This window comes from Podarcis tiliguerta (genome assembly GCF_965153285.1).
Source record: "Podarcis tiliguerta genome assembly, chromosome: Z".
NCBI lineage: Eukaryota > Metazoa > Chordata > Lepidosauria > Squamata > Lacertidae > Podarcis > Podarcis tiliguerta.
Genome location: NC_139553.1, coordinates 15,354,223 through 15,366,697, shown reverse-complemented (window position 1 = coordinate 15,366,697; position 12,475 = coordinate 15,354,223). Strand labels below are relative to the sequence as shown.

General features: G+C 45.5%; 1 protein-coding gene across 3 annotated transcripts in view; it reads left to right on the top strand.

Annotated features, from left to right (window-relative positions):
• The window catches only part of ABL1 (ABL proto-oncogene 1, non-receptor tyrosine kinase), a 125,723-nt gene that overhangs the window by 75,653 nt on the left and 37,595 nt on the right, over positions 1–12,475 (top strand). For all 3 annotated transcript variants that reach the window (XM_083423479.1, XM_083423480.1, XM_083423481.1), the window contains exons 2-3: positions 7,441–7,614; positions 9,066–9,361. In XM_083423479.1, coding sequence (XP_083279605.1) covers positions 7,441–7,614; positions 9,066–9,361 — 470 coding nt within the window. The remainder of the gene's footprint in view (positions 1–7,440; positions 7,615–9,065; positions 9,362–12,475) is intronic.

Genomic DNA, 12,475 nt, shown 5'->3' with positions numbered 1-12,475 from the left:
CGTTGGACTGGTCATGTTGTGCGGATGCCTGATGATCATCTTCCAAAGCAACTACAGTGGTACCTCGGGTTACATATGCTTCAGGTTACAGACTCCGCTAACCCAGAATAGTACCTCGGGTCCCATTAGCTAAAGTGGCACTTCAGGTTAAGAACAGACCTCTGGAACGAATTAAGTACTTAACCCAAGGTACTACTGTACTCTATTCCAAACTTAAAAATGGAAAGCGTAATGCTGGTGGTCAACAAAAGAGGTTTAAAGACTGTCTCAAGGCAAATCTAAAAAAATGTAGTTGCAACTGGGAAACACTGGCATGCGAGCGCTCCAGTTGGAGAACGGCCTTTACCAAAGGTGTCATGGGCTTTGAAGACACTCAAACTCAGGACGCAAGGGAGAAACGTGCTAAGAGGAAGGCACGCTTGGCAAATCCACACTGTGATCAACTCCTGCCTGGAAACCAATGTCCCCACTGTGGAAGGATGTGTGGATCCAGAATTAGCCTCCACAGTCACTTACGGACTCATTGTTAAAACCGCATTTATGGAAGACAATCTTACTCGGCTATGAGGGATCGCCAAAGAAGAAGAAGAAGAAGAAGTCGATTAGGGGTGTAATTCAGCATATTTTCCCGTTCTGCCCCATATTTGTTGCCTGCAGCCTTAGATCTGTTCTGCTGCAATTCACTTTCTGTCAAAAACCATGTTATTTGTCTCACTGCCCGCTGTGAGGAAATTGTGTAGCACACGTAATTAATCATGTAAATTATGTACCTTAAGTTGTCATTAGGTCATTCCTCCCCATTCATTCCAGTGCAGAGGAAAATAAATGCATTTAGGGGTGGGGGACCATAATCAATTACCTATCGTTTGCGTGCTGAAGGCAGCAAAAGTAGCAGCAATTATCAGTTGTATTCACTGGGTTGCTTTCTGTTGCAGACATAAAGTGAACACCGGCAATTTCCCCTCCTGTGTCTGTTTTTGTCGGAATGTTCTGACATCCCTAACCTTGAGGGAAGCTGTCATGGCGTGCCATTGTTTGAGGAAGTGGGCCTGTAATTGGCAGCCGAGGAAGTAGCTGCAGTGCAGAAGGAAGTCTGTCGCTTCACTTTAAAGGATGCTTTTGTGGGGAGGTGATTGTGATGTCTGCAAGTCCACGGGACGTGGCACTTGTTGTTGATAGATGTTGGATGTTGTCTTTCCGTTGGACTTGCCTTGCAGTTGGTACAGCTTGGAAGCTGACTTCCCCTGCAGGTTTCTAGTGTTTGTTTGAGAGGAGAAATGCAAAGTTTAGTCTGGGGTGGAAGCTCCTGACTTCAAGAGCTTTTGTGTGGGTGGGTGGATATGTCAACTGCAAATAGGGATTGAAGGACATTTTTAATGTTCTGGTTCTGTCTGTTTCTCATCTCTATCCCTCCCTCTCCCCCCCCCGCCCGCCCCAAGTTCTCCACCTTTCTGCACCTATTTGCATTAGAGGGGAGCAGCTGAATTCTCATAAATATTCATCAGTATTTTTGTGTTAATTTCTCCCAACAAACTTTGTATGATTTTTTTTTTTACTAACGGTACACATTTTTGCAAAGGCTTCCCTGTAATGTAATGTATTTCTTTAATCTGTTTGTTTATTTCATAAAATTTACACCCTGCTTTATTGTTAAAAAAAAAAAAAGACCCTCAAAGTACACCTTCTTTATGGCAGCCTCACCTAAAGAAAAAACTTCTCAGTCATTGGCACCACCAGTGAATTTTTCCAGTCCTTTTTTAAAGCCATCCATGTTGGTGGTGGGGACGCGGGTGGCGCTGTGGGTAAAACCTCAGCGCCTAGGACTTGCCGATCGCATGGTCGGCAGTTCGAATCCCCACAGCGGGGTGCGCTCCCGTCGTTCGGTCCCAGCGCCTGCCAACCTAGCAGTTCAAAAGCACCTCCGGGGGCAAGTAGATAAATAGGGACCGCTTACTAGCGGGAAGGTAAACAGCGTTCCGTGTGCTGCGCTGGCTCGCCAGATGCAGCTTGTCACGCTGGCCACGTGACCCGGAAGTATCTCCGGACAGCGCTGGCTCCTGGCCTATAGAGTGAGATGAGCGCACAACCCTAGAGTCTGTCAAGACTGGCCCGTACGGGCAGGGGTACCTTTACCTTTTTATGTTGGTGGCATTCACCACCAGGTGAGCTCAACTTCCTTATGGCACTTTAGAGAGGCACATTTGAATCTTATTTAGTGGAAAAGAGAAGGAGAGACAGGCACACACAGAGATTTGAATGTGCCTCTCTAAAGAATTTGGCTCCCTGTTTGGAACAGATGCTTCTTCGAGGAGGAAGTAAAGGTGAAAAGAGGTGTTTTAAGATGTGTACCTGTGCTTTTCCTAGTGTGGAGGGTGTGGTGGGAAGTAGGGTGGGAAGTGGTGTGTTGTAGAGCACAAGTGAAAAGGAACCCTGGAGAAACAGTAGCAATCTGAGGCTGTTCAGACCCAGTGACTAGTGAGCTTCGAGCTCAAGAGCCTGCTTCTCAGCAGCTCCCCTATGCCGCATGTGAGAGAGGCATTGCTCAAATCTGGAAATGTTGCATTGATTTAAATACGGGTGCCACCTTAACTAGTGACAGTTTCTGTAGCATAGTGCTTATTATGTTTGCCTAATCCCCGCGGCGGGGTGCGCTCCCGTCACTCGGTCCCAGCGCCTGCCAACCTAGCAGTTCGAAAGCTCCTTCGGGTGCAAGTAGATAAATAGGGACCGCTTACTAGCGGGAAGGTAAACAGCGTTCCGTGTGCTGCGCTGGCTCGCCAGAAGCAGCTTGTCACGCTGGCCACGTGACCCAGAAGTGTCTGCGGACAGCGCTGGCCCCCGGCCTCTTAAGTGAGATGAGCGCACAACCCTAGAGTCTGTCAAGACTGGCCGGTACGGGCAGGGGTACCTTTACCTTTACCTTTAACACGCAAAAGATCCTCAGTTCAAAACCAGGTAGAAACAAAGTGTCAGACAGGGACCCAGGAGAGACCAGGATTCAAATCCCCACTGGGCCATGAAACTCACTGGGTGTGACCCTTGGCTACTCATTCACTCAGCCTAACCAACCTCTCAGGGTTGTTGTGGGAAGCTATGTACACCACCTTAAGCTTCTTGGACAAAAAAGTAGGATGTCAACGTAAAAAATGAACACATGTGGATGGACAAATACGTCAAATTTTCATTTTCCCCAAAAGTTCAGTTCAGTTCAAAAACATCAGTTTTTGAATTCTTCTGTCTTCATGAAAATTTATCTGCATTTTAGTGTGAATTTATCCTAATATGCACATTTTTAATATGCAGTTTTGCCTAAAATGTACTGTTTTGCAAAGCAATCTGCCTTAGTGCAATGCGTGTGTGTGTGTGTGATTTTCATTAACATACTCATTTTTGTACACACTTCCCTTGCTATGTAATTATTTGTACATATCTCTTGGCTGGAGAACTATGTGAATTTTGGAGGATTTCTGTGTTTTGGTTACTTGTATTTAGTTGAGAAAAAAGCCAAACCTGGATAGATTATGCTTGCTGGAAGGATGCTGGAGTTGGTAGATTGAAATTTAATCATCATCAACATCATCATCATCATCATCATAATCTGCCTTTCTTTTCAATAAGAAATACCCAGGTGGTTCAGAAATTGACATAACATCAAAATAAGAAGAATCAAATTATTGTAAAAAGTACAGCTACCGGTAATTAAAGTACATAGCAAACAACCCCCCCCCCCACACACACATTAAAGCATCCTTAACATAATAAACAAGCCCAACAGGACAATGTGACAGTTTAAATAGCAATCAAAGCAGAAGGTTCAAGACAGATATTGGGGATGTCTGCTGAAGCAGGTGGTCTCTTCAAAAGCAGGCTTTGTTCTCAAATAACAAAGCAGGAGATGTTGTCTTTTTACTTCTGCCACTGAAGTTCATACTACGTGGAGTGCAAACTTTCAATACATGTGAAGTTCTTCAGATTCTGTGTTCAAGAAAAGCATCACAAAATGTGTGTGTGTGTGTGTGTGAGAGAGAGAGAGAGAGAGAGAGACCTTCTGCATGCAAAGCAAGTGCTCTGTCCCTGAATTTACACCCCTCCCTAAATTTGGCTGCCAATAGGTCCTGTTGTTAAGGATTCAGATATTCTTGGAAGTTGTGCAATTTTCCATCTGTCAGCCGTGATTGTGTGGTCACTCAGGCCTAATAGGTTTCAAGATCTATGGCCAACGAGCACTATGAAGATACGGGTGATACTTTGCATCATGTCCTGCTTTCAGGTTTCTGTTCAAGGCATCTAGTTGGCCACTGTTAGAATAAGATGCTGGACTAGATGGGCCTTTGACCTGATCCAGGAGGGATCTTCTTACAGTCTCCCTCCATTGTCGGAAGCAGTATGCCTCTGAATGTCAGCTACTGGGACCCGCAACTAGGTAGGGGGTTGCTGTTGTTTGTAAGGTCCTGATTGTAAGCTTCCCCTAAGCATCTAGTTGACCACTGTCAGAACAGCCTGCTGGACCAGATGGGCCCCAGTTGGCCTGATCCAGCAGGGAGGCTGTTTCTATCTCTTTATGAAGATCACTCAAAAGTAAATAGTTTTCCTTGATTTCCAAGTTGTGCTTTCACTGTTCTCCTGAAGTCTGGCCTGTTGTGTCTCCTCATCTCAAAAGAGAGCAAGTAATTTGGCGCAGAGAGAAGGGAGGGGTCAAATTTTTAACATAAACATGAGGGAAGGGGGGAGTGAGGGGAGTTCTCATGCTGTTCACAGCGTGGCCTCTCTCCAGGATCTTGATTCAAGACCTGGCATGAGCCCTTCACCACTTGTCCTTGGTCGTGGTGTAATTGGAGGGGAAGACAGTGCTGGATTTCCGGCCTTCCTGTTGAATCAGTCCCCATTGGGAGGCATTTTTTCTCACTGACCGAGGTTACATGACATCCCACTGTGTACAGTTTACAGTAAAGCCTTTGCACAGGGAGGATGGAGCAGCAGCAGGGGGTGAGGGGGCAGCCTTTTCTCTCTGCACTGCTCTTCACTGATGTCATCTTTCCACCATCTCCAGCTGTTTGCTGTCTGTTTATTTCAGGTGTTTACCCAGTTGATGATGTCACACACACACACACACACATACACACAGCACATCCAATATGTATGGCGCCTCTTTGTTTGATAAAGGGAGCTTTTTAATGGGCTTGACAAGATCAAAGCATTCTTCGGGGTAAAATGATTAATCAGCTTAATTTTCTCCAAGTGGCTCTTCTGTTTCTCTCATAATTGTCGTAATTAAAGCACTGCGGGGATGATAAAATGGGTAATCTGTGTGCACAAAAAAGGGACAGATGAGTGGGGTGGGGGGGAAGGCTGAATCCCCGTAGCATGTTTGAAAACTTAATTGTTTTACAACCCATCAGACCTTTCTTCTTTTCTAGGTATTTTGCCTTGGTGAATAAGGCAGCTTTTGAGGAGAGCTCTGCAACCAAAGCTGGTGTGTTTGTGTGCAGATAGATATAGGATAGGCCTTTCAGAGCAGGTGGTGGGTGGCACTGTGGTCTAAACCACAGAGCCTAGGGCTTGCCGATCAGAAGATCGGTGGTTCGAATCCCCGTGACAGGGTGAGCTCCTGTTGCTCGGTCCCAGCTCTTGCCAACCTAGCAGTTCAAAAGCACGTCAAAGTGTAAGTAGATAAATAGGTACCGCTCCAGTGGGAAGGTAAACAGCGTTTCCGTGCACTGCTCTGGTTCTCCACAAGTGGCTTAGTCATTCTGGCCACATGACCCGGAAGCTGTCTGCGGACAAACGCCAGCTCCCCTGGCCTATAGAGTGAGATGAGCATGCGACCCCAGAGTCGTCCGCGACTGGACCTAACAGTCAAGGGTCATTTTACCTTTACCTTCGGAGCAGACCCATTAAAATTAATGGGCCTATTCTGAGTAGGGCAAGCATTGGATACAACCCATAATTTTAAATTCTGTTCATGGTTTTTATTGTAATGTATATTCAGATGTACATTCCAGTCACTTCTCTCTTGGCCTAACCTACCTCACTAGGTTGTTGGGATTGAATGAGGATAGAGAGAGCCATGTACTCCACTTTGAGCTCCTTGGAGGAAAAAGTGAGATAGAAATGCAAAAAGAAAAAGAAAAAAAAGAATAATGCTTGCAATATATTTACATAAAATCATAAAATAATAAAACAACATTGTTTATGCACACACACACACGCGCGCACACACACACACACACACACACACACTAATAATATAAATCAGCCAAAATACAAAATAAATGTCCTTTAACAGTGGTTCTCAAACTTTTTTCTCTGGGCCACACTTTCAGAATAAAAGTTTGCTCATGCCACACCAAATTTTATATTGATAAATACACTGGAAAACAAAAAGAAACAACTCCTGGCAGTGCTTGATTTATAACATAGAACACAAGTACTTTATAATATGATCATGGGACATCCAGAAAGTATAAATCAATGCAGCTACGTAAGAAAGTGAATCATTCTCACAATATAGCGATTCTGGATCACAACTAGGAGTGTCCTCAGTATCACTTGATGCTCTTGCTCTCATATTCTACTAATAAAAAATATTATTTTGACATTATACTATACTATTCTACACTGGAATGTTAAAATGTTTATTTGATTGTCCTTGAATATTCCCACCACACTTGCCATCCTCTCCTGACTAGTGGTGGAGCGTACCCCACCAGCACCTGGGGTGGGTATACTCTGGGCAATAGGGTGGGGGTGCTGGGGGCGGAGCATCTGCATCCTTCTTAGCTGGAGGGACGCAGCAGCTCTGTGCCCTGGCCCTGTGCTGCTTTTAAGTCAGTGTGGAACCTGTAAGGGCACCCTTGCAGCCTTGGGTCCCAGCATCAGAGGGGGGCAGTGCTGCCTCTCCCATGCTTTGGGACTGCACTGCACAGCCTGCCTGGCTGCCCCTCACACGCCCTGTAAGCCCAGCATCGCTTTGCAAGAATTGCAAAAATGACGCTGGGCTTGCAGGATGCATGAACTCTTGCAGTCTTCTCAGGCATCCTCCAGGCTCCAACAGGAGGGCGACAGAGGAGGAGGCAACAGGCAAGCATCATTCCCACGCTGCTTTTGCGAACGGCGCTGGGCTTGCAGGATGCCTGAGCTGTTGCCTCCTTCTCAGGCGCCCTTCTGCTGGAGGGTCCCTGAGAAGGACACAACAGCTAACCACAGGCAGGGCGTCAGGAATGCCCCCCCCCCCGAAACAATGCCCGGTGCATCGGTATCCCAGCAACCTCCACACTACGCCTTTGCTTCTGATACACAAGGTGCTCCGCATCCTTTGAGAACCACTGCACTAAGCACATTCAAAGCAAAACTGATTAAGAGAAAAGGGGAGGGGGGGACCAGATTCTTTTTTGAAAATTAACCTTTTTCTTCCCCTCCCCTTTTCATTTACTTTTCCAGAAGCGCTTCAGAGGCCAGTAGCCTCTGAATTTGAGCCCCAGGGCCTAAGTGAAGCCGTCCGCTGGAACTCCAAGGAGAATCTGCTTTCGGGTCCCGGAGAAAATGACCCCAACCTTTTCGTTGCCCTGTATGATTTTGTAGCAAGTGGAGACAACACTCTCAGCATAACTAAAGGTAAGAGATGTATGTCAGGATCAGACTACAAAGTGTGTATGAGACCCAAGTCCAGATTGTCATTATTTTCATTCAGAACAGTGCTTGTCCAAAAACAGTGCATGGCCTGAAAGGACAAACTATGGGGAGGGCATAGGGAACAAGCAAACTCAGGCACCAAATCCCAAAACAGTAACCAGACAGAATTGAAGGAGGTCAATGAGGTTGGTATTCCAGTCTTCCTTCTATCTCTGCAGCAGCCTGCTGACAGGCTCCCTCCTTTGTTCATTCCATCTATATGAACTTCCAATTTGATGCTGAGCTGAAGTCCAGGTTCTTAGTGCTAGTGCTAAACTCGACAAAGTGTGTCTCTGGTGTCTTTGAAGGAGCATCTTCTCTCAATATGGGCCTTGAGATCAACTTTGGTCTCAGAGCAAGGAGGTGAAGATGTGTGGGGTTTGGAGCTGCCTTGGGAATGGCACCACAGTGGTTCTCCCTGCCCCCCCATCACTTCTCTTCATGCAGAAGTTTTAAAACCAATTTCCAGGTCCCATTCCCCATATCAGATCTGTTTCACACGGATAGCAATGTGGGAACCCTCTCTGGGAATGGTGGGTGCCTTTTTTTTCACTGGGATTCTTCCAGTGGGCACACCTGGAACAGTGAAGTTGACCATGTCCATGCTGGTTCCACACCAGGGTTAGGAAAGATTTTTCAGCCTGAGGACTGGCCCACCCTCCACAGGCCATTTTTGGCAGGTGGATGAGGACACCTATCTGGTAATTGCCTGGTTTAAGATGACTCCAGGTGGTTCAAAGTTCAAGTTGCAGGAGCAGACAGAGGCTTGCCTCTGATCTCAGTGCTGTAGTCACACGGCGCTAAAATCAGAGATGACCTTTTGCTTGCTCTTTAAGAGTCAACAGGCAGAGGCTTATCTCCAGTCTTAGCACTCTGGAATCACAGTGCTAAGTCTTTGCTGCTGCTTTTTACCATCAAAGAGCAAGCTGCCTCTTGGATCTTAGTACTTAGATCGGAGATAACAGATCTCTACAGCTGGTATCGTATGATGTAGGGTGATAGACAAGTGGGCATGTTTTGCCCCAAATGCCCTTGTAGACCAAATTCAAAGGCCTCCTGCAAGATGTGGACCAGAGGTTCCCTACCCCTGATCTACCTGATGACCACTCTTAGCAACCATGTGATAAAGCTTTCTGCAGTTGTGACTTCTGGCTTCATAAAAATTGTTTCCAGTTCAAAAATTCAGATCCAGCTTCAGATTATTTCCCCCTCTGATGCTTTTAAATTTGCATTTGTCTGTTGGGTTTTATTACCACATGCTGCCTCAGATGCTTGCCTGTCCATGTAAAAATAAACACTGTATGTGCTGTTTTTATTTAATCCATTGATCCATCTTTGGATTATAGTCAATGACCAATATTCGTTCTTTTTGTTTTAATTGTTTTAATGGAAAGGTGAAAAGCTCCGCGTCTTGGGCTATAACCACAATGGGGAGTGGTGTGAGGCCCAGACAAAGAATGGGCAAGGCTGGGTCCCCAGCAACTACATCACCCCCGTGAACAGCTTAGAGAAGCACTCATGGTACCATGGGCCAGTGTCGCGGAATGCGGCAGAGTACCTGCTGAGCAGTGGGATCAACGGTAGCTTCCTGGTGCGGGAAAGTGAGAGCAGTCCAGGCCAGCGGTCCATATCGCTGAGATACGAGGGAAGGGTTTACCACTACCGGATCAACACTGCATCTGATGGGAAGGTGAGAGCAGACCCTGGTTGACCTTCCAGGCGTGTCTTATTTATTTATTTTACATCATTTTTTTGCTAAAAGCATGCATGGTGGTTAGACCACTACTGTTCTTTCTTGAGCATTTGTTCTGATTCATCTGTGGGACGGGGTTATATGATAGCAAGCATTCATCCTGGTTTGCTCGCAGCTTGCTCACATGTCTCTCCGTTCATTGTCCATTCATCGGTTTGTTTCTCCATCATTTTCCAAACTACAAAAAAATTCTGTGTGCGTGTGTTTGGTATGGCTTTGTTGGATGAGGGTAGCAGAGCCAAGTACTGCTGGTTTCCAAATGGATCACTGGAAGATTGAAAACCTGTGAAGATGACAAAAAATAAATAAATGAATAATAGCAAGAACATATGTCAAGAAAGGAGATTCTGACTAAACATTGGATATGTTTAGCCTGTAGAGCAGAAGACTGCGAGGTGATACGCGAGCCACCTTCAAAAATCTGAAAGGCTGTCCCATGAAAGATGGAGCAAGCTTGTTTTTTGCTGCTCCAGGGGGCAGGACCTGAACCAATGGATTCAAATGACAAGGGAGTTGTTGTTGTTTAGTCGTTTAGTCGTGTCCGACTCTTCGTGACCCCATGGACCAGAGCACGCCAGGCACTCCTATCTTCCACTGCCTCCCGCAGTTTGGTCAGAGACAAGGAAGTAGATTCCACCTAAACATTAGGAAAACGTTTCTGGCAGTAAAAGGTGTTAAACAATGGAGTGAATTCCCTTGGAAGGTGGTGGATTCTCCTTCGCTTGAGGTTTTTAAACAGAGGCTGGCTATCTGTCAGGGAGCCTAGTTGTGATTTCTGCATTGCAGGGGGTTGGACGAGATGACCTTTGGGTATTCATTTCCTATCAATGTTTGGTTTTTATTATTGTTCTATCTATGTTTTTACAGTTCTTGCTTTTAACTATAAGCTGCTTTGAGTCCCATCAAGGGAAAAGGTGGGGTTTAACAACAACAACAATTTGTTGAATATGTTGTAATAATAAATAGCATCTATTATTATTGTTATTATTATTATTATTCAATTGAAACCCTCTGAGGATGTCAAAATAAGGAACAAGCACTTGTTGTTTTATTGTTGTTTTTATTATTTTTATTACTAGTAATAATTATAATTTATTTTTTTACCTGCCCTTCACAATAAGGATCCAGGGCAGGTTATAGCAATTTAAAAATACAATACAGTGGTACCTTGATTTGCATACATCTTGGTTTGCATAAGTTTTGGATTACAAACACGTCAAACCCAGAAGTGCTGGTCCCAGTTTGCAACCTTTTTTTTGGATTAAAACCCATTTTGGGAGGATTACGAATGTGGTTTTTTTGGAGGCCCCATTGGTGAAAGCATGCCTTGGATTGCAACCTGTTTCAGTCTACAACGGACCTCCAGAACGTATTATGGTTGTAAACCAAGGTACCACTGTACTGAAAATATTTTACGGCAAATTACAGTCACAAGAACCAGGGTAAAGAGGTATGTCTTCAGCACAGGACACAAACTAAGCAGTGAAGGTGCCCAGTACATCTCTGTGGGGAGAGATTTAGATCTTCCTGCTGACATAAGGCAGTGCAGCATCAGTGACAAGGTGTTCTGCCACTTGTAGCCTGCTCCAGCATTGCGATAGGGCACTCTGTTTAGTCTGGCAGCACTCTCAGTGCCAAGGAATGACCAATACTCGCTATGATAATCAGTTTAGATTTGCGCAAAGCAGGTTAATAGTTTTTCTTTCCCTGGAACTGTTTTAATTGGAATTATTGGGAATGGGTACCAGCAGGATGATTTCATTAAAGCGAACAGCCACTGGCTTACCACCAGGAATCTATGAATTTTCATCCTAATTTTATTGTGAAGGGAAGAGAAGAAGACACCAAGAGTCTCAGCAGGCCTAGTTCTTAAACGATCAATTTCAGCCATTTGATAAAAAATATATATCATATGTCCCCTGGGGGATGGAGATGGTAGTGGGGAGAACAGACGGTGCAATCCTTCCCGCCTGCTGTCTGGGCTTTTGTAGCTGTCTCATTTCTCAGTTTGCTGGCAGAATTTAATATCTCACAAGCTCTTCCAGTTAGATCAGCAGCTTTGGTGTTGTGTCTCTGTATGTGTCTGTGTAGAAAGAACCACACTGTGCCACTGTCTCCATCTCCTATAACATTAGCACTTGTGGACAGCCAGTGAAGCTGAATGTTGGAGGTTTCAGGAAAGATAAATGAAAGTACTTATTCACACAGTGCAAGGTTAATAACTGCAGCACTTAACTCCCACAGGAGGGAGTGGTGGCCATCAACTTTGATGGCTCTAAAAGAGGATGTGACAAATTCATGGAGGAGAGGGCAATGCATGGCTATTAGCCACTGTGGTTATTCTCTGCCTCCATGGTTGGAGGCACAAATGCTTCTCATTGCCAGTCCTGGAAACCACTGGAGTGCTCTTGTGTTTGGATCCTGCTTGTGAGTTTCCCATGGCCTTCTTGGTTGGCCACTCTGAGAGCAGGATGTTGGACTTGATGGACCATTGATCTGAACCTGGTGTAGGCCTCTTATATTCCCCCTCCCCCCAGGTTGGAGGCAGTATGAATACTTCTTCTGAATACCAGTTTCTGGGAATCACAAGTGAGTAGAGTTGCTGCTGCACTCAGGTCCTGCTTGTAGCTTCCTGTTGGGGCGTCTAGTTGGCTTCATTGAGATCAGGGTGCTGGACTAGATGAGCCATTGACCTGATCCAGCAGGCTTTTCTTATGTTCTTACAACTGTATCAATATATTTTCAGCCCCCTAGACCTTTCTGTCCAGTGCTCAGAACTCTCCCCAGGCCACACTGCTCTTGTTTTATACCCCAAGTGGTGATGTGGGTGGTGCTATGGTCTAAACCACTGAGCCTCTTGGGCTTGTCGTTCGGAAGGTTGGCAGTTTGAATACGCAACGAGATAAGCTCCTGTTGCTCTGTCCCAGCTTCTGCCAACCTAGCAGTTCAAAAGCACACCAGTGGAAGTAGATAAATAGGTACCGCTGCAGCAGGAAGGTAAATAGCATTTCCATGTGCTCTGGCACTTGTCAGGGTCTTCCATGCGCCAGT